The following is a 22470-nucleotide window of genomic DNA, read 5'->3' as shown; positions in this document are numbered from 1 at the left end:
GGGGGGGTAGGGGTACTGAGGCAGGAAAGTCTCTGCATAATCATTATGTTATCTACTTCAGCATGAGAATTTTTTTGCAGAACCATTATGCTGTCTCCCTAGCCTTCAACTAGTTCTTGACCATCCAGTCAACAGGCAGGGGAGAAGGGAAAGGAACCATGGTGCCCAGTAATGGAAAGGCAGCAGAGGATACAGCACAAAGAGTTTCTTCTCTTGTGGGTGCTCACCTCAACCTCTCCGTGCTTAAGTCACACATTTAGTGGTGCTGGACCCCACAAAGTGAGCAAAGATGCAAGAGCATCAGGGGACATCCATATCCAAATGAATCTCTTTGGTGAATCCCTTAGAGGACAAGGCTGGCTGAAACCAATCGAACCCAGCTACATAGATTTCCACCTGCTGTCTGAATAAACAAATGCTTCCAGCTTGTTTAGTCCAGTCCCCACAAATACACTGCAACTGTGCTCAGGATCCTGAGTTCATCTGTGATTTCAAACTGTGTTCTGTGGGCTCCTAGCAGTTTCCTAGAGACATCTTCACCTGGAAGGCTAAGGGTTACAGTCTCCCTGAAAATCAGAACAGTCATTTTCCCCCCTCTTTTTATTTTGCTCTTTCACACACTGGAGTTGTTGGAAGAATAATTCACCATATTACAAAGAAAAAAAAAAAAAAGAATCCCTGGGCTAGATAGTCCTTAGAGTGCCTGTACTTGTGGGGCCACTTGTAGGAGCAGTTCTGCTGCACTCCCACCCCACATGCCTGGCAGGGCCCCCTTCAAGCTTCCAGAGGCACTGGGGAGAAAGGAACGGAGGTGGGGTGTGGATCCAGCAGCTCAGGCACCCAGGTCCCTCCTCTGCAGTGCTCCCAGCAGGACAGCCTCCATGTGAGGGCTCTCCCCTTCCTCCTCACAGCCTCTCGGCAGGCACTCAGGAGCCCTGCACTTCCAGTTCATCTCCCAGGCGCAGGATGTGCTGCAGCAGCCCGTTGACCACGTCCAGCGTCTCATCCTTCTCCAGAACGATGTCATAGGAGTCCATGTAGCGCTCCCGCCGCTCCTCCACCTGCCCAGGTCAGGGAGAGAAGCCAAGAGTCTCCCACATCCCCTGTCCCCACAGCTGGGGGAGGAGAGTCTTCACGTTAACTCTCCAAAAGGAATTCAAGGTCACAGGGATCTGTCCTTTGGAAGCATGGATGGCTGTGAGCAAGGCTGACACATTAACCTTGAGCTAATATCTAGATAAGATTAAAACAAGGGGCTAACAGTGGCACACCTCGGTGAGCACAAGCATTACCATGTGCAAAGTCCCTGATGCCCACCTGTGAGACACACACACACACACACTTCACAGTGAAGCAGGTCTGCAGGTGTCTCTTTTACTCTCTCCTTTTCTATCTCCACTCCCCTCTCAATTTCTCTCTGTCCTATCAAACAAAATAAATAATCCAAATTAATTAATTAAAAGAAGACTGAGGAACAGGCGGTGGCACAACTGGTTGAGTGCACATGTTACAATGCTCAAGCATCTGAGTTCAAGCCCCCGGTCCCCCCCTGCAGGGGGAATATTTCACAAGTGGTGACAGTGATACAGTACTGCAGGTACCGCTCTCTCTCTCATTTTCCCCTTTTCAACTTCTGTCTTGATCCAATAAATAAAAAGATAGAGTGTTTGGCTTCATATGTTAACTCTCTTTTCAATCACCAGGTTCCAGATGCCACCAGGATGCTGGCTAGGCTTCCCTGGATTGAAGACCCCACCAATGTGTCCTGGAGCTCAGCTTCCCCAGAGACACACCCTACTAGGGAAAGAGAGAGGCAGACTGGGGGTATGGACCAACCAGTCAACGCCCATGTTCAGCGGGGAAGCAATTACAGAAGCCAGACCTTCTACCTCCTGCAACCCTCAATGACCCTGGGTCCATGCTCCCAAAGGGATAGAGAATGGGAAAGCTACCATGGGAGGGGGTGGGTTATGGGGATTGGGTGGTGGGAATTGTGTGGAGTTATACCCCTCCTACCTTATGCTTTTGTTCACTAATCCTTTCTTAAATAAAAAATTTAAAAAAAAAAAAAGATAGAATATATATATATTTTTAAAAACTGTCTCTGAAGGGGTTGGGCAGTGCCGCAGTGGGGTAAGCACACATGGTGCAAAGCGCAAGGACTGGCATAAAGATCCCGATTTGAGCCCCTGACCCCCCAACTGTAGGGGATTCACCTCACAGGCAGTGAAGCAGGTTTGCAGGTGTCTATCTTTCTCTCCTGTCTCTGTCTTCCCCTCCTCTCTTCATTTCTTTCTTTTTATTTATTAATGAGAAAGATAGGAGGAGGGAGAAAGAACTAGAGATCACTCTAGCACATGTATTGCCAGGGATTGAACTCAGGACCTCATGTTTGAGAATCTAGTGCTTTATCCACTGCACCACTTCCCGGACCACTCCTCTCTTCATTTCTCTCTGTCCTATCTAACAACATCAATAACTACAACAACAATAAAACAAGGGCAACAAAAGGGAAAAATAAATAAATATTAAAAATTTAATTTTTAGTTATGAAAGAGGCAGAAAGAAATAAGGAGGCGGGGGGGGGGGAGGGAGAGAGAGAGGTGCCAGCAGTTCGATTTACTGCTCATGAAGCTTTGCCCCTGTAGTTGGAGACCAGGGGGTTGAACCCAGATCCTTGCAGGTGTGCCTTATTGGTTGTGTCACCACTCTGTCCCTGAATTACATTTTCACAAGGCCAAGTACCTGCTGCCTGAGAGTAAGGGAAGGTGGCCTTCTAGCTTGATACAATACCATACCCGTCATGACCATACATGCCTTTGAAAATCTGTTGTCCTATGAACTGTTCTTTATTTTTTCTCTTCTAAATTGTAACCCCACATCTTGAGTACTAACATCTCCCATTTCAGTCTTGCTCTGCAGGCACGGTTTAGGAGGACTGGTAGTCAACACCACTACTTCCTAAACTTTACTGCTTTGAGTAAGTAACTTAAACCTCCTTGCCTCAGCTCTCAGTCACTGCCTGAAAGGGTGGTTGTAAAGATGAAATAGGCTGGAGCCAGGCAGTGGTGTACCCAGTTTAGCGTACATGTTCCCATGTGCAAGGATCTGAGTTCAAGCCCCAGGTCCCCACCTAAGGGGGTGGGGGTAGGGAAGCTTCACCAGTGCTACAGGTGTGTCTCTATCTCTTATTCTGTCTTCCCCTCCTCTCGAAGTTTCTCTCTGTCCTATCACTGGGGCTTGTTGGCAGCACTATGAATCCACCTCTCCCAATGGTCATTTTTCTTTTTTTTTTTTCTATTTTATTGGATAGGATAAACAGAAATTTAGAGGGGAGGGAGACAGAAAGACAGACACCTGCAGGCCTGCTTCACCACTTGTCACCACTTGTGAAGCCTCTCCATTATATGTGGGGAGTGGGGCTGAACCTGACCTTCACACATTGTAGGATGTGTGCTTAACTGGGTGCACCACAGCCCAGCCCCCAATAATAATGATAATTTTAAAAGGGAAAACAATGGCCAAAAGCAGTGAATTCTCCATGTAGGCACTGAGCCCCAGCAATAACCCTAGTGGCAACAACATTATATATATGAAATGAGCTAATGTGTCTGGCATATATAGAACATTCAGTAAGTATTCACTCCAATTAAGTGTCTAGCATCACCCCAACTGTGAACTCCAGTGGCATCCAGCTGTGGTCTGGAATGTGGTTTGTGCTTTATACTCAGCATAGCACCCAGCACACAGAAGATGTCTGATAAGCACTAGTTAAGTGGGACTGCAGGAGAGGGAGCCCCATCCCCTACCTACCTTGTCGTTTAGGAAGCCGACCCTGAGAATGTTCTCTACATTAGGAACTCCATCAGCCATAGTGAGGTCCCCCATGGAGTCTCCCAGCAGGAGGATGTTGGTTTTGCCCTGGAGCTGCTGAAAGTATCCAGAATTCTCACACACGGAGCTGTTCTTATTGTATGTGTGTATGAGCTGGCCTTTGAATCCCTGTAGGATACCCTAAATAATCAAGACAAGAGGTGGTGGGAAGTCTATAGGGACCCAGGTCCAGTTTTCTACTATATCTGTCACAGAGGAAAGGAGTTCTAGAAGCCATAGATAATGCCAAATCCTCACTCTAGTCTAACTCATGGATATGGCCTGTAGGCCAGACTTGGTCTGTTTTTGTAAAAAAAAAAAAAAAGGGGGGGGGCTTTACTGGCACACAGCTATTACATTTTATCTGTGGCTACTATTTTGCACAGCTGAATTAAACAGTTGCGACAGAATATATATATGGCCTAAAATATTTACTAGCTGGCCTATTTACAGAAAAATTTGGGGGCAATGAAATAGCTTACTTGGATAGTTTATCTGTCTCTCTGCCTCTCTATCCCCCTTCCCTCTCAATTTCTCTCTGTCCAATGAAATAATAATTTAAAAAGAAAGGAAGGAAGGAAAGAAGGAAGGAAGGAAGGAAGAGGAGCCAAAGCCCAAGGCTTTAAGTACCAAAGGTACCCCATGGCCATGACGTGAGGCTGCTGGTCCCTGAGCTAGGCCCCCATGCATGTCAGGAGCTGATCTCAGCCAGGAGGTCCTACAAAAGTAATTGTCTTCAGCTGGCACACATAACTAATTGCTCAGAGACACAGAAATAGACATGCCTCCCTCCTGCTACCTCCCCAGGTTGGGGTTCATATTTAAGGCTCAGTGCCCTGGGTGGCAGCCCACACCCCTCTTCCAGTCCCAGTTCAAATGAGGTTTAGCTCACATCTTCATCAAAATCCATGTAGTTAGACACGATATGGATGTTGGAGTGGAACACTTTCATCTGTCTGATAATTTCTTCCAGGACATCACCAACACCAGCAGAAAAGATGAAAAGGGGAATATTGTTTTGGTAGAGAGTGTTGAAAAATGCCTTGTATCCTTCCCTGAAAGAGAGATGTCAGAGACTCTAAAGTTGGACTCGGTTTCCTACTGATCCTTACTGTCTACTTGGACTACATATTTATTTATTTATTTATTTATTTATTTATTTTTTAAAGGTTCTATTTATTAATGAGAAAGATAGGGGGAGAGAGAGAAAGAACCAGATATCACTCTGGTACATGTGCTGCCGGGAATTGAACTCAGGACCTCATGCTTGAGAATACAGTGCCCTATCCATTGTGCCATCTCCCAGACCACTGGACTACATATTTAAACTGTCTTGTTTTAGAGATTTCACACTGAATATAAAATACATACAACAAATGATCAAAGTTTACTAATCCTAAATGCCTGGGTCTTAATATTTACATATATACATAGCTCTTAATAACTAGACACATCGAGGCTCCTTTACCACCCTTCCACACTTGAAATTAGCATTGCTTTTTTTTCTTTCTTACTTTTTCCTTTTCTTTATAATTTTTTAAAACTTTATTTAATTTGATAGGACAGAGAGAAATTGAGGGAGAAGGAGGGATAGAGAGGGGAAAAGAGACAGAGAGACACCTGTAGCACTGCTTCACGGCTAGTGAAGCTTTCCCCTTGCAGGTAGGGGCTGGGGGCTTGAACTTGGGTCCTTACATATGGTAAAGTGCACTTAACCAGGTGTGTCACCACCCCAATCACCTGCTCTTCTTCTTCTTCTTCTTCTTTTTTTTTTTTTTTTACTTTTTAGCTCTGGCTTATGGTGGTACAGGAGATTGAACCTGGGACCTTTGGAGTCTCAGGAATAAAAGTCTTTTAGCACAAGTATTATGCTGTTTTCAACAATCAACTTTGCCTATCCTTGAACATACAAATAAGTTCATATTTCCTTTGTTTTTTGGCTAATGTTGAATGATATAATGTCTGTACAGTTTACACACACACAATAACCTATCTACTCTGTTCTCTGTGTATAGATAGACATGATATTTTCAGATTTCAGCTATTCTGAATGATGCTGCCATGAACACTCTGTGGACACCTTTGGCAATATGATCTTGTTTTTCTTGGCAGGAGAGGGACTATGGCCGTAGAAGGTAAGCATGTTTAAATAGGGACAGGCTATAAGAATCCAAAAGAAGAAACTAACAAACCCTAGAAATGCCAGGATGGGATAGGTTACACATCAGTGAAGTTAGTGAAGTTTCCCCAGAGTAGGCACTTGGTTTTTATAAATATCGACAGAAACACACCTACCTTCTACTAGTTGTAGGCTGGGGAGACAGAATAATAGCTATGTAAAAATGACTTTGGGGCTGGGCAGTCGCACACCTGGTTAACCACACATACATATGTGGGAGGATCTGGGTTCAAGCACCCATCTCCCCCCCCACCCCCCCGTAGTAGAGACACTTCACAAGCAGTGAGGCAAGTCTGCAGGTATCTATCTTTCTATTTCGATCTGTATCTCTATCCCAATTCTTCTTCTCTGTCCTATCAAATAAAATGGAGGGGAAAAAAAAAAAACCTTTCATGTCTGAGCCACCAAAAGTCCCAGGTTCAATCCCCAGTACCACCACAGGATTGGAGCAGTGCTCTGGTTAAAAAAAAAAAAAAGAAAAGAAAGAAAAAAAGAGAGAAAAAAAATCTTAAAAAAGAAGTGATTAGCTACATCCAGAGAGGAAAAGTAAGACTTTCACAACTGTAACTCAGTATCCATATCTCCTCTGACTCTAATGTCCCCTATTCCCCAGTGCATGTGTGAGTGTGAGTGCATGCGTGAGCATGTCTGTCTGTTTCTCTTTCTCTGTCTCTGCCTGGATTTATTTAGGGGCCTAGAGATACCTCACCTGGCAGAGTGTACACTTTATTACAAACAAGGACACAAGTTTGAACTCCCATTCAGGACATAGGAGAACCAAGCAAAGGGGAAACTTCACAAGTGGTGGAGTTATGCTACAGTCTCTCTCCTTATCTGCCTCTCATCCTCTATCTGGGAAAGGAAAAGAAAAAGAAAATTGTTGGGGGCAGTGAAATCATGTCGGTACAAAGTCCCAGCAAAGCCCCAATGGGGAAACCAAAATCCTCATTCATATACATATACTAGAATACCACTCAGTCACATGAAGGGTCAGGGAATGAACATGAGGTCTCATGCATATAAGACATGTATTCTGTGGTCCGGGAGGTGGCGCAGTGGATAAAGTGTTGAACTCTCAAGCTATGAGGTCGCGAGTTCAATCCCCGGCAGCACATGTACCAGAGCAATGTTTGGTTCTTTCTCTCTCTCCTCTTATTCCTCTCATTAATAAATGAAACATAAAAAAAAAGACATGTATTCTACATGCTGAGCCACCTGACTGGCTGCCTTTTCTCTTTTCATAAGGAAACTTTCAAGAGTGCAACAGAAATATTACCAGAGCAGGCAGCCTTACCTGAGCATCACACTGGATTCTCGAACCATCTGGGCAATCTGGAACTTCTGAATCTTCTGCTGACACAGGAGGTTGTGTGCTTTAGTCCACCTAGAAACAGATGCCCCACAAAACTTCAGGTTGGATCACAAGGAGCAAAAAAATGATCCTGCCCCTTACTAGTCTAGGTTCCTCTGAAGATACTAACAGTGGAGGCCCGATTCCTCACAAAAAGACATTTCCAGAAGGACTCTGGCTGACCTCAGTGGAGAGGACGAAGAAGCAACATGACAGAGAGGTAAAGGTTGGACAGGTCAGCAGCTAAAACTAAAAGTCCTCTGAATCCTTTCCTCTGTGGCCCCACTCTGTGGAGAACTGGAGCTCTCTCTAGTCAAAGATAGCACTTTCTGTGGGAGATTTTTTGCCCCAAGGTATTCATTCCCTCCAAACAACAAGTTGCTAGTTCATTCCAAGGTTTCTCTGTGAGCCCTGTTCTAGGAGCAGCCATGGGCAGTCTGGGATGTACCTGGCTACCTTACCTGAGCAGCTCCATTAGTGGCACTCAGTAAGGTAAAGGGACAGGTCCTGTCACTAAAGTTCAGGAAAAAAAACTGTGGCCCAAAAGGTGGTGCAGTGAATAAGGCTCGAACCCAGGTCCTTGAGCTTTGTAACATGTGTGATCACCCAGGTGTGCCACCACCCAGCTCCAGATGCTGGACTATAAAGAACGAAGTCCCGGGAGTCGGGCAGTAGCGCTGAGGGTTAAGCACAGGTGGTGCAAAGCGTAAGGACCGGGTAAGGATCCCGGTTCGAGCCCCCGGCTCCCCACCTGCAGGGGAGTCACTTCACAGGTGGTGAAGCAGGTCTGCAGGTGTCTGTCTTCTCTCCCCCCTTCCCCTCCTCTCTCCATTTCTCTCTGTCCTATCCAGCAACGATGACATCAACAACAGCAACAATAATAACTACAACAATAAAAAACAAGAACATCAAAAGGGAATAAATAAATAAATAAATAAAAGAATGAGATCCCATGGGGCCCTAATTGGGGAGTCCTGAGATTCCCAAACAGACATTATGGTCCTAGATGTCAAATAAATCCCTCTCTCCATTGTTACCAGTCATCTCTATCAGGCACAGCACAATAAACCTCTCTGTGGGCCCCCATAGGACCTTGCCCTCAACTTGGATGAACAATGGTAGAGAATGTTCCATCTTCTGAAGGGAGGATGGACAACATACTCTATGCTACACCTGAGGAAGGTGGGTCTATATTAGGGCAGCCTGGAATGTTCCTACTCACAGAATGTGAGCTCAGATCTAGAGGGATGCAGAGGTCACATAGGCTCCTAAGCTGAATATGGGCCCCAGATCACATCAAATCAATGAGGTTTACAGTCAACAATATTTATACACATTTCTCATATTAGGGAGCTACTCTCTGCCCTGATCCAGCTTTCTGATCCTTTTTCTAGCCATGACATCATCTCCCCAGATAATAACTTGGATCCACCTGCATATCAGATTTCAGAACTCAGGGAAGGAAAAAAAAAAAACAAAAAACTAGTATAGCCACAGATCCTTTGGAATATAACTAAACTATGCCTACTAGCTATCTACAAAATGGAGAATCCCCCTAACTCTTCCTCTGTACTATTCCAGCCTTTAGGTCCATGACTGGTCAACAATTTGTTTGGCTTTGTATGTTAACTCTCTTTTCAACCACCAGGTTCCAGTTGCTAGCATGGTGCGGATAGGCAGCCCCACCAATGTGTCCTGTTCAGCAAGGAAACAATTACAGAAGCCAGACCTTCAACCTTCTGCATCCCACAATGACCTTGGGTCCATACTCCCAGAGGGCTAAAGAATGGGAAAGCTATCAGGGGAGGGGATGGGATACAGAGTTCTGGTGGTGGGAACTGTGTGGAATTGTACCCCTCTTATCCTATGGTTTAGTCAATGTTTCCTTTTTATTAAAAAAAAAAAAAAAAAAAAGTGAGGTCCCAAGTTCAATTCTTGGCAGCACATGTACCAAAGAGGGTTCTTTTTCTCTGTTCTCTCTCTCAATAATAAATAATCTATTAAAAAAACAAAAAACACAAAGGTTGTGGTCTGGGAGGTGATGCAATGGATAAAGCACTGAACTCTCAAGCATGAGGTCCCAAATTCAATCCCAAGCAGCACATGTACTAGAGTGATAGCTGGCTCTTTCTCTCTCTCCTCCTATCTTTCTCATTAATAAATAAAATCATTTAAAAAAAAAAGGTTCAGGAAGGTGGGAGACAAAAACACAATGGTTATGCAACAGACTCTCATGCTTGAAGCTCTAGAATCCCAAGTTCAATCCCCCTGCACTACCCTAAGCCAGATCTGAGAAAAGCTCTAGTAATTAATTAAGAAAAATCCAGCCCCTTTCAGAACCAACCCAACTTTTTTTTTTAACTACTTTGTTAAAAATTCACTCTCAGTGTGGTCCAGGAGGTGGCACAGTGGATAAAGCGTTGGACTCTCAAGCATGAGGTCTCGAGTTCAATCCCTGGCGGCACATGTATCAGAGTGATATCTGGTTCTTTCTCTCTCCTCCTATCTTTCTCATGAATAAGTAAATAAAATAAAATAAAATAAAATAAAATAAAATAAAATAAAAAAAGAAATTCACTCTCAGTATATGTGTAACCATTTCTTTCTTTCTTGCCTCCAGGGTCATCAGTGGCACTAGAAATCCACTGCTCCTGGCAAGCACTTTTTTCCATTTTATTGGATATACAGAGAGAAATTGAGAGGGGAGGGGAAGATAGAGAGGGAAGGAGATAGACACCTGTAGACCTACTTCACCACTCATGAAGTGTCCCCCCTGCAGGTGGGGAGTCAAAGGCTCGAACCTGGACCCTTGCTTGGGTCCTCAAGTTTAGTGCTCTGTGTGATTAGCTGGGTACACCACCACCTGGTGTCTGTCTCCATCTTTCTGTGAATCTGTCTCTCTCTCCCTTTCTGAATCATTTTATTGAAAGGAAATAATGAGTTATAGGACAGTTTCTGAAAATATTTATTTATTTTGGATAGAGACAGAGAAAAATTGAGAGGAAAGGGGGAGTTAGAGGGAAAAAGAGAGATACCTGTAACACTGCTTCAGCACTCATGAAGTTTCCCCCCTATAGGTGAGAGCCAGAGTGAACCAGGATCCTTGTACACTGTAATGCATAAGCTTAATCAGGTGCACCAAGGCCCAGTCCCTACAGGACAGCTGTTGACACCTGGGTACAGCCTCATCCCCTGTGGCAGGTTTCTGAACACCACTTCCACCATCACCCAAGTCTTTCTCCACCATCACCTACCCCCAACCCCTTACACAAACAGCAGCCCTTGGCAGAGTCCTTTATTTTTCTGCAGCAAGGACCAACTCATCTCAATGGGCTTGCCCCACACCATCACTTACCATTCCACCATATGAGGTAACTTCTCTTTGATGCTTCGCTGTGGGTCAATCTCAATTGGGTAATAGTGGTGAAGGAGTGCTTGGAGCTGGGACATCCAAATGAAGAGAAAAGTCATTAGTCCACATGGGGTATTTCCCAGAAAAGGTAAGAATATAACTTAATAAACAAACATGAGTGGGGGGAGACAGCATAATGGTTATGCAATAAAAGACTTTCGTGCCTGAGGCTCTGAAGTCCCAGCATCATCCTAAGTCAGAGCAGAGCAGTGCTCTAGTAAAGAAAAAAAATTAATTAGCTAAAAATAATAATGAATAAGCAAACATGAGAAAAATATAAGGGACTGGGGGGTGGTGCACCTAGTTAAGTGTACATATCACCAAGTGCAAGGACCCGGGTTCGAGTCCCCACTCTTCACTTGCAGGGGGTCCTATTCAAGAGCAATGAAGGTCTGCAGGTGTCTTTTGCAGTCCTTGCTTTGATAAGACTAGCTTGGGAGTGAGTGAGGGAAGTAATAAATATTCTTTTTAAAAATGAATGAAATGAGGGGCCGAGCAGTGACACACTTGGTTGAGGGCACACATTACCATGTTCGACCCCAAAAGGTAATGCAGTGCTGCAGGCGTCTCTATCGCACTGTCCTTTATCTTCCCGTCCCCTTTCGTTTTTCTTTTTAAATATTTTATTTATTTTATTTTTGAGAGAGAGGGGGAGAGAAACACCAGAGCACTACTCAGCTCTGGCATATGTGGTGTGGGAGATTGAACCTGGGACTTTGGAGCCTCAGATATGAGAGTCTGTTTGCAGAACCATTATGCTATCTCCCCCCCTTCTCCCTCATCCCCCACTTCAGTTTCTCTCTGTTACTTCAAATGTATGAAAAATAAAGTGGGGGGGTTGGGTGAGAATGGTCCAAAAATGAAAAAAAAAAAAAAGTATCCATCCAAATACTTCTAAAGTTATCTTGCCTACTGCTTGAGAAAGTGTGCCACATTTTGGGAAACATAGCATGGAACTGGTTCTTGCTGGGTAAGCTCTGATGACTGAGCTAATGAACAACCACCACCAAATCCTAGTAACCCTATTATCTAGCAAAGGTTCTTTCCATTGTTGATCCTCAGACCTCTTTCTCTTGGGCTAATGCATAGGGCAAACTGCTCAGTAGAAGTGACAAATGAGAAAGCATCTATTTTATTTTATTTATTTGACAGAACAGAAAGAAATTGAGAGGGAAGGATAGATAGGGAGCGAGAAAGATACCTGCAGACCTGCTTCACTGCTCATGTGAAGCATCCTTCATGCAGGTAGGGTTCAGGAGTGCATTTATCCAGCCCCAGAAAGCATCATCTAGATCGTATCTTTCTTTCTTCTTTCTAATTTTTTTTTTTTGCCTCCAGGATTATTGCTGGCACTTAATGCCTGCACCATGAATCCACTGCTCCTAGAGGCCATTTTTCCCCCTTTTGTTGCCCTTGTTGTTGTAGCCTTGTTGTGGTCATTGTTGTTGATGTCGTTCATTGTTGGATAAGACAGAGAGAAATGGAGAGAGGAGGGGAAGACAGAGAAGGGGCGAGAAAGACAGACACCTGCAGACCTGCTTCACCACCTGTGAAGCGACTCCCCTGCAGGTGGGGAGCCAGGGGCTTGAACCGGGATCCTTATACTGGTCTTTGCGCTTTGCACCACATGCGCTTAACCCACTGTGCTACCGCCCGATACCCTCTAATTTGTTTTTATTAGATAAGAGAGAGAAATTGAGAGAGGATAGGGAGATAGAGAGATGGAGAGAAAGAAAGACACCTGCAGACCTTCATTGCTCTTGAATAGGACCCCCTGCAAGTGAAGAGTGGGGACTCGAACCCGGGTCCTTGCACTTGGTGATATGTACACTTAACTAGGTGCACCACCCCCCAGCCCCTTATATTTTTCTCATGTTTGCTTATTCATTATTATTTTTAGCTAATTAATTTTTTTTCTTTACTAGAGCACTGCTCTGCTCTGACTTAGGAAGATTGAAGACACTGGAATACTCCCTGCCAGCTTCTATGAAGCCAACATCACCCTGATACCAAAAGTAGAAAGGGACACAACCAAAAAAGAAAACTACAGGCCAATATCTCTGATGAACATAGATGCGAAAATATTGAACAAAATTCTAGCCAACCAGATACAGCAGTATATCAAAAATACTGTTCATCATGACCAAGTGGGGTTTATCCCAGGCATGCAAGGTTGGTTTAATATATGTAAATCAATCAATGTGATCCACCACATCAACAAAAGCAAGACCAAAAACCACATGGTCATATCAATAGATGCAGAGAAAGCCTTTGACAAAATACAACATCCCTTTATGATCAAAACACTACAAAAAATAGACGGAATAGATGGAAAATTCCTGAAGATAGTGGAGTCTATATATAGCAAACCTACAGCCAACATCATACTCAATGATGAAAAACTGGAAGCATTTCCCCTCAGATCAGGTACTAGACAGGGCTGCCCACTATCACCACTACTATTAAACATAGTGTTGGAAGGTCTTGCCATAGCAATCAGGCAGGAGCAAGGAATTAAAGGGATACAGACTGGAAGAGAAGAAGTCAAACTCTCCTTATTTACAGATGACATGATAGTATACATGGAAAAACATGTATACTATCATGTATACTAACATGTAAGGACTCCAGCAAGAAGCTTTTGGAAATCATCAGGCAATACAGTAAGGTGTCAGGCTATAAAATTAACATTCAAAAGTCAGTGGCATTCCTCTATGCAAACACTAAGAAGAAATTGAAATCCAGAACTCAATTCCTTTTACTATAGCAACAAAAACAATAAAATATCTAGGAGTAAATCTAACCAAGGAAGTGAAAGACTTGTATACTGAAAATTATGAGTCACTACTCAAAGAAATTGAAAAAGACACAAAGAAGTGGAAAGATATTTCATGTTCATGGGTTGGAAGAATTAACATCATCAAAATGAATATATTACCCAGAGCCATCTACAAATTTAATGCTATCCCCATCAAGAGCCCAAGCACATTTTTTAGGAGAATAGAAAAAATGCTACAAATGTTTATCTGGAACCAGAAAAGACCTAGAATTGCCAAAACAATCTTGAGAAAAAAGAACAGAACCGGAGGCATCACACTCCCAGATCTCAAACTGTATTATAGGGCCATTGTCATCAAAACTGCTTGGTACTGGAACATGAACAGACACACTGACCAGTGGAATAGAACTGAGAGCCCAGAAATGAGGCCCCACACCTATAGACATCTAATCTTTGACAAAGGGGCCCAGACTATTACATGGGGAAAGCAGAATCTCTTCAACAAATGGTGTTGGAAACAGTGGGTTGAAACATGCAGAAGAATGAAACTGAATCACTGTATTTCACCAAATACAAAAGTAAATTCCAAGTGGATCAAGGACTTGGATGTCAGACCACAAACCAAATACTTAGAGGAAAATATTGGCAGAACTTTTTTCCGCATAAATTTTAAAGACATTTTCAATGAAAGTAATCCAATTACAAAGAAGACTAAGGCAAGTATAAACCTATGGGACTACATCAAACTATAAAGCTTCTTCACAGCAAAAGAAACCACTACCCAAACCAAGAAACCCCTCACAGAATGGGAGAAGATCTTTACATGCCATACATCAGATAAGAGTTTAATAACCAACATATATAAAGAGCTTGCCAGACTCAACAACAAGACAACAAATAATCCCATCCAAAAATAGGGGGAGGACTTGGACAGAATATTCACCACAGAAGAGATCCAAAAGGCTGAGAAACACATGAAAAAATGCTCCAAGTCTCTGATTGTCAGAGAAATGCAAATCAAGACAACAATGAGATATCACACTTCACTCCTGTGAGAATGTCATACATCAGAAAAGGTAACAGCAGCAAATGCTGGAGAGGGTGTGGGGTCAAAGGAACCCTCCTACACTGCTGGTGGGAATGTCAATTGGTCCAGCCTCTGTGGAGAACAGTCTGGAGAACTCTCAGAAGGCTAGAAATGGACCTACCCTAGGACTCTGCAATTCCTCTCCTGGGGATATATCCTAAGGAACCCAACACATCCATCCAAAAAGATCTGTGTACACATATGTTCTTGGCAGCACAATTTGTAATAGCCAAAACCTGGAAGCAACCCAGGTGTCCAACAACAGATGAGTGGCTGAGCAAGTTGTGGTATATATACACAATGGAATACTACTCAGCTGTAAAAAATGGTGACTTCACCATTTTCAGCCGATCTTGGATGGACCTTGAAAAAATCAAGTTGAGTGAAATAAGTCAGAAACAGAAGGATGAATATGGGATGATCTCACTCTCAGGCAGAAGTTGAAAAACAAGATCGGAAAAGAAAACACAAGTAGAACCTGAAATGGAATTGGCGTATTTCACCAAAGTAAAAGACTCTGGGGTGGGTGGGTGGGGAGAATACAGGTCCATGAAAGATGATAAATGACATAGTGGGGGTTGTATTGTTAAATGGGAAACTGGGGGATGTTATGCATGTACAAACTATTGTATTTACTGTTGAATGTAAAACATTAATTCCCCAATAAAGAAATAAATTTAAAAAAAAAAAAAGGAAAGCTATCAGGGGAGGGGATGGGATACAGAGTTCTGGTGGTGGGAATTGTGTGGAGTTGTACCTCTCTTATCCTATGGTTTTATCAGTGTTTCTTTTTTATAAATAAAAATTTAGAAATAAATTTAAAAGATAATAATAATAAATAAAAAGAAAAGGAAAGGAAAACTATTACATCAAATTCATGTTTTCATAAAGACTATTTCTTGGGGCCAGGTGGTGGTGCACCTGGTTGAGCGCACATGTTACAGTGCACAAGGACCCAGGTCTGAGCCCCCGTCCCCACCCGCAGGGGGAAAGCTCTGAGGGGTGAAGCAGGGCTGCAGGTGCCTCTCTGTCTCTCTCCCTTCTCTTCTCTTGATTTTTGACAGTCTCTATTTATTTGTCCCAACAAATAAAAAAATATAAGAAAAAAAAGACTATTTCTTTAATTTTTAACTAATTTATTATTTTTTTAATTTTGATAACCTGCAAGGGGGCAGCTTCACAAGTGGTGAAGCAGGTCTGCAGTGTCTCTCTTTCACTATCTTTATTTTTTTAATTTGTTTTTACTTTTTTATTTATTAGAGACAGAAATTGAGGGGGGTATAGAAAGGGAAAGAGACAGAGAGGCACCTGCAACCCTGTTACACCACTCATGAAGCTTCCCCCCCCCCCCCGCAAGTGGGGACCAGGGGCTTAAACCCTGGTCCTTACACACAGTAATGTGTGTGCCACATTAACAGGTATGCTACTGCCTGGCTGCTGCCGCCTCCTCCTTTTGCCTCCAGGGTTATTGCTGGGGCTTGGTGCCTGCACTATAAATCTACTGCTCCGGGAGGCCATTTTTCCCATTTTGTTGCCCTAGTTGTTGCCCTTGTTGTTGTTGTTATCATCCTATATTTTTGTAATCAATATTGAATCACTAATGAAAGACATTGAGGAATCATACAAAAAAAGATGCTTCTAAAAAGAAAAAAGAAAAAAATGTTTTGACAAAGGGTGAGAGACAGAGAGATGGAAAGGCAGAGGAGAAACACTTGCAGCACTGCTCCACCGTTTGTGAAGCTTCCCCTCTGCAAGTGGGAACTGGGTCCACATGCATTGTAACATCCACATTCTGGTTTATGGTGGTGCTGAGGATTGAATCAGGCACCTCAGAGTCTCAGTTATGAGTGTCTTTTTGCATAACCATTATGCTATCACTTCCATCCCCTAAGAATATAATTTTCAGCTGTCCAGGAGGTGGTACAGTAGGTAAAACATTGGACTATCAGGCATGAGGTCTTGAGTTTGATAGCCAGTATCTCAAGTGACAGAGTGAAGATGATTCTTCCCATAAATAAATAAATCTTTTCAGAGTCAAGAGATAGCATAATGGTTATGCGAAACTTCCCTGCCTGAGGTTCCAACGTCTCAGGTTCAATCCCTAGCACCAGAAGCCAGAGCTGAGCAGTGCTCTGAGGAAAAAAAAAAAATTATATATATATATATGTATATAATGTTTAAATGTTTCATACTTAAAAGTTTATTTTCAGGTATCCAACAACACCAAAACACCAAGAATCTTAGTGTTCTCTAGCTTCTTTTCTTTATTTTTTTTTTCCTTTTTCTCTTCTTTTTTCTTTATTGCCACCAGAATTATTACTGGGGCTCAGTGCTAGAACTATGGATTAACCACTCCTAGTGGCCATTTTTCTTTCTAGTTTTATTTTTATTTATTTATTTTTTTAGATAGGACAGAGAAATTGAGAGAAGACAGAGAGATAAAAGGAGGGAGAGAAAGATAAAGATAGACACCTGCAGACATCTGCAGATCCCTGCAGATGGGAAGAGGGGGCTTGAAGCAAGGTCTTTGTGCTTGGTAATATGTGCACTTAACCAGGTGCACCACTGCCCAGCCTCCAAAGAGTTTTCTTTCTTTTTCTCATTAGGTCTTGAGACTATATGTGTATGTGCGTGTGCATGTGTGTGTTTATCTTTTAAGTTACTTATTACTGGGATAAAGACAGAAATTGAGAGGGGGTGGTCCAGGAGTTGGTGCAGTGAATAAAGCATTGGATTCTCAACCTTGAGGTCCTGAGTTCAATCCCCAGCAGCACATGTGCCAGAGTGGTGTCTGGTTCTCTTTCTCTGCCTATCTTTCTCATGAATAAATAAATTCTTTAAAAAAAAAGAAAGAAATTGAGAGGGGAAGGGAAGATAAAGAGGGAGAGAGAAAGACACCTACTTCACCACTCATGAAGATTTCCTCCTGCAGGTAGGGACCAGGGGCTTGAACCTCTATCCTTGCACACAGTAATGCGTGCACTTAACCGGGTGTGCCACTACCTGGCCTCTAGATTCTTATCCCAAGAGAAGACAACAAAAGCTACTCTCTTATTTGAGGAGACAGCTGTGTAGAAGAACCGTAAGAAAAAAAAAAAAAGAAGAAGAACCGTAAGGAGGAATTTGCCAAATGCAGTTAGTGGCACCTCCAGAGAGTCCGGCTTTAGAAAGCAGAAGTTCTCTCTAGTTACTCTTAACAACATGTCATCCTAACAGTATTACAAGAACTAAACTATATGATGAGCAAACAGACCACTTAGTATGAAATTCTGTTCATCTCATAACCAAATGGAACTAAACAGCATGACAATTAGGCAGAAAGAACTCAGCAATGTGGGGGTGGGGGAAGACAGCATAATGGTTATGCAAAGAGAATCTCATGTCTGAGGCTCCAAAGTCTCAGGTTCAATGCCCTGCACCACCATAAGCCAAAGTTGATCAGTGCCCTGGTAAAAAAAAATAAATAAGGGGCGGGGTGGTGGTGGCACACCTGGTTGGCACGCTACAATGCACAAGGACCCAGGTTCAAGCCTCCAGTCCCTAAGTGCAGGGGGAAAGCTTCCCAAGTGGTGAAGCAGGGCTGCAAGTGTCTCTCTCCCACTCTCCCTATCACCTCCTCTCCTCTTGATTTCTGTTTGTCTCTATCCAATAAACAAATAAAGATTTTAATATTTATTTTCCCTTTTGTTGTCTTTTTTTATTATTGTTGTTGTTATTGTTGTTGTTGTCATTGTTGTTAGGACAGAGAGAAATGGAGAGAGGAGGGGAAGACAGAGAGGGGGAGAGAAAGATAGACACCTGCAGACCTGCTTCACCACTTGTGAAGCGACTCCCCTGCAGGTGGGGAGCTGGGGGCTCGAACCGGGATCCTTGTGCTGGTCCTTGTGCTTCGCCATGTGCGTTTTACCCACTGCACTACTGCCCGACTCCCTTAAACAAATAGATTTTTTTAAAGGGGGAAAAAAGTAATAATAAAGGCTTAAAAAAAGAATTCAGCAATGTGCAGATAAATATACAGCTAGCACAGTTCTGCTGTGGCAAAGAGGATGCTGACAGAAGAACAAGGAGCAAAGTAGAGTGAACTCCAAGGCTACAAAGACTGACTGACATTATTTGTACACATCTCCTGGAAATAGGAAGTATCATATACTAATATTCATTTGGATGTCTTACTTGATACTGACTTCCTCCTTACCAAAAAAATTATACTATAAAGGAGAGAATTCAAAACAGGATCAGATCCATGGGGAAAACATGTTGTGTCTTGCTTAAGACATTGAGTAAGTTGCTCAAACTCTCCAAGTCTGTTTCCTTTTATGCTAAATAGAGACAATGATGGTTCTACTCACCTCTCAGAGTTGCAGGAAGTTAAATAATCAACTTCTCCAGCAACAAGCAAAATGTCTGTATTACAGCCATCAACCATCTTAGGTGTCGGTCAATACAGAAAAGCTATCCCAATGTAGTAAGACTAGATTCATATATATATATATATATATATATATATATATATATATTTTATTTTATTTTCCCTTTTCTTGCCCTTATTGTTTATTGTTGTTGTTGCTGTCATTGTTTGATAGGACAGAGAGAAATCGAGAGAGAAGGGGAAGACAGAGGGGAGAGAAAGACAGATACGTGCAGACTTGCTTCACCACCTGTAAAGGTGAAGGTGAAGGTGAAGGTGAAGGTGAAGGAGCCACTCTGCAGGTGGGGAGCTGACAGTTCTAAGTGGGATCCCTATGCCAGTCCTTGCACTTTACGCCATGTGCGCTTAACCCACTGAGCCACCACACAGCTCCCTTTTTTTTTTTTTTTTTCAAACCAGAGCACTACTCAGCTCTGGTGGTGTGGGGGACTGAACATGGGACTTTGAAGCCCACACAGATTCATATGTGCAGAACAGCTACTATATTTATGTTTTAAAATATTGTTTGTTTATTTTAATGAGAGAGATACACAGAGATACACACAGAGAGATACCAGATCACTGCTCAGCTCTGCATTATGGTGGTACTAGGGACTGAATTTGAAACTTTTGCTGCCTCAGGCATAAAATCTTTTCGATAACCATTATGCTGTCTCCCCAGCCCACTACTATATTTATTTATTTATTTTCCATAATTATATTTTAGAAATGAATCATCTGGTGTCTCTATCTTAGAATCTTTGATCTCCCAACCATTTCAAGTAGTACAGGATAACCATTTCTTCCCACAGAAGTCGAGTGACCCACCTCTTTCCTGCACTCCTCACTGATGATCTTGCTGTTATCCAGAATATCTGCAAAAAACACAAAACTCTGACTTGCCACTTAGAAATTATCCACTTGCCAAATCCAAAGAAAATCAAACCAGTTTGCAACTTACTGTGAGAAGAAGGGCATCGCTTCCCATTATATGCGAATCTGCTCAGGGTCATGTCAAAATCAGAAATGACCTAAAATGCAAAAGACAGAAGCCCAAACAGACTCCTTCTGAAAACCCTATCTAAGGCTGAGGGTAGTGATCAAGGAAGTCACAATAGCTCAATGACCAGCCTGGGGGTAAGGCCCTGGGGGTAAGCTGGGGAGAAGCAGAGAGGGAAGAAGGACTTGTTCCCACTTAGCACTGAGGGTCACCTGAGGTTGCCCTGTCTCTTGGGGGTGGGGAAATGGAAGGATGGCACCGCTTTTAACTCCTTCAATAGCACCCATCTCAGTGCCCTAGGTCCTTCCTAAGGTGAGTCTATCTTTACAGCCCATCTCCACATCGGCAACTTCTTTTTTAAAAAAACATTGTACTTATTAATTAATGAGAAAGATAGGAAGGGCGAGAGAAAGAACCAGACATCACTCTGGTACATGTGCTGCCGGAGATTGAACTTGGAACCTCAAGCTTGAGAGTCCAGTGCTTTATCCACTGCTCCACATCCTGACCACACCGCATCTGCAACTTCTTGCAGCAGATGCTGCGTGAGCCAGCAAGGCCCTGCCTGTGTGCGGGATGCTGTCTGTCTCAATTAGAGGGGGCAGCCTGGTGACACGTGAGAAATCTGGAATCTCAATTTTAAGACAGGTGGGGAGACGCTACCCCAAAGCGGAGGCACGCCGGCCTGGCCATTTCCAGGGCTTGAGGGCCGGCAAGAGCAGCAGCCGACCGGCACCGCGGGCAGGAGCGCCCCCCAGCCCCCGCGGGGTCGCCGCCCCACCTCCCTTACCTGTAAGCGGTCCGCGCCGCCCCTGCGCAGGGCGCCCACGATCTCCTGCACGCGCCCGGGCCGCCGCATCAGGACCGTGGCCTTCATCAGGGCGCTCACCTGCCCGAGAGCCGAGACAAGCGCTGAGCCCCGCGCCGCGCACCGCCCCGGGGAAGCCCGGGAACCCCGCGAGGCCGGGCGGGGCGCGCACGGGGGCGGCACGGGGACTCCGGCCGAGCCGCGGTGCTACTGGCCGCCGTGGCGCGGCGGGAACGAGGCCGCCCGCGAGGGGCCTCCTCCACTTGGGCCCTGCGTAGGGGCCCAGCCCGCGCCGGACGCGCCCTCCCACCTCACCTCCTCAGCCATGGCGCTCGGGGCCTGCTCCGCGGCTGCACTGCGCAGGCGTCGTCGGGAGAGCTGCCAGGGCTGGCGGGCTGCCTGAGCCGCCCGCTGGGTGGAGACCCCGGTGGCGAACTGTTTTGGGGAGAGAGTGAGGGGCCCAGGCACTTGGGGGTTACGTGCCATGGACACTTCTCTTTCTAGAGAGAGAAAAGAAAGAAAAAAAAAGCTGGCAGGATGGCAAGACCGGAAAAGTAAAAAGGGTGTGAGGATTATGAGTAAACCATAAATGAGTTCTGATAAACATCATCCAAAAGGTGCTTCCCCACCTCAGATATAAAGCATTTTGTAGATTTTATTTTATGCATAGGAAGTAGTATTTTGGGGGCAGCTATGGGGCTTTGGTCAGCTCAGAGCATGCCATTTGTCCTCAGGACTGTAAGTAGCGGTTTATTTGAGCTCATAACCATCTGGGATGAGACACTCTTCAGCCACCAGATTCATCTTCAGATTCGTCTGTCATCTGTGTTAAACTTGGTGAAGCAAGGTCTGGCAGTGCTCCCAGTGTCGCGCACATGTTACTATGCACAGAGAACCTGGGGTTCAAGACCTTGTCTCCATCTGCAAGAGGAGCAGCTTCCTGAGTGGTGGAGCAGTACTGCAAATGTCTCTTTTTTCTCTCTCCCTTTTTTTCATTTTTATTTCTGTCTCTATTAGGGGGAAGGGAAGGGGAAAGGAGGTAGGTGCTGGGATAAGTGAGTTGTTTGTCAGGCATGGAACCCAGCAATAATCCTGGTGGGGGAAAAAAAACAGCTTAGTGGGGCTGGGGAGACAGTAAAAAGGTTCTTCAAAATACTTCATGCCTGAAGTTGAAAAACAAGACCAGAAAAGAAAACACAAGTCGAACCTGAAATGGAATTGGAGTATTACACCAAAGTAAAAGACTCTGGGGTGGGTGGGTGGGTGGGTGGGGAGAATACAGGTCCATGAAAAATGATGAATGAAATAGTGGGGGTTGTATTGTTAAATGGGAATCTAGGGAATGTTATGCATGTTCAAACTATTGTATTTACTGTTGAATGTAAAGCATTAATTCCCCAATAAAGAAATAAATTATTTTTTAAAAAAATTTTAAAAAAAACTTCATGCCTGAAGGCTAGGAGGTCCCAGGTTCAATCCCCAGTACAAGCCAGAGTTGAGCAGTGCTCTGATAGCTCTGATATACATACATATATATATATACATTAAAAGTATATATCTATATATTTAAAAC

At 43.8% G+C, this 22470-nt stretch overlaps 1 protein-coding gene across 1 annotated transcript; it reads right to left on the bottom strand.

Moving 5' to 3' along the window:
- Positions 1–591: 591 nt before the first annotated feature.
- Positions 592–21273, bottom strand: NT5C3B (5'-nucleotidase, cytosolic IIIB). Its single transcript, XM_007535482.3, has 9 exons — positions 21213–21273; positions 20880–20978; positions 20051–20120; positions 19918–19964; positions 10759–10844; positions 7347–7436; positions 4766–4928; positions 3814–4014; positions 592–1061 (listed from the first exon to the last, which is right to left on the bottom strand). The coding sequence occupies exons 1-9, from the start codon at positions 21222–21224 to the stop codon at positions 927–929; spliced, it is 903 nt and encodes a 300-aa protein (XP_007535544.1). The 5' UTR covers positions 21225–21273; the 3' UTR covers positions 592–926.
- Between the last annotated feature and the right edge of the window lie 1197 nt (positions 21274–22470).

Source organism: Erinaceus europaeus, chromosome 12 (assembly GCF_950295315.1).
Source record: "Erinaceus europaeus chromosome 12, mEriEur2.1, whole genome shotgun sequence".
NCBI lineage: Eukaryota > Metazoa > Chordata > Mammalia > Eulipotyphla > Erinaceidae > Erinaceus > Erinaceus europaeus.
The sequence above is the reverse complement of the archived record's forward strand: the minus strand, read 5'-3'. Positions and strand labels throughout refer to the sequence as shown.

Coding starts and splice junctions, on each gene's coding strand:
- NT5C3B (XM_007535482.3), bottom strand. Junction 4,929..7,346: donor GAATCCAGTGTGATGCTCAG/GTAAGGCTGCCT, acceptor TCTCTCTTTCAG/GGAAGGATACAAGGCATTTT. Junction 1,062..3,813: donor TCGGCTTCCTAAACGACAAG/GTAGGTAGGGGA, acceptor TGACCTGGGCAG/GTGGAGGAGCGGCGGGAGCG.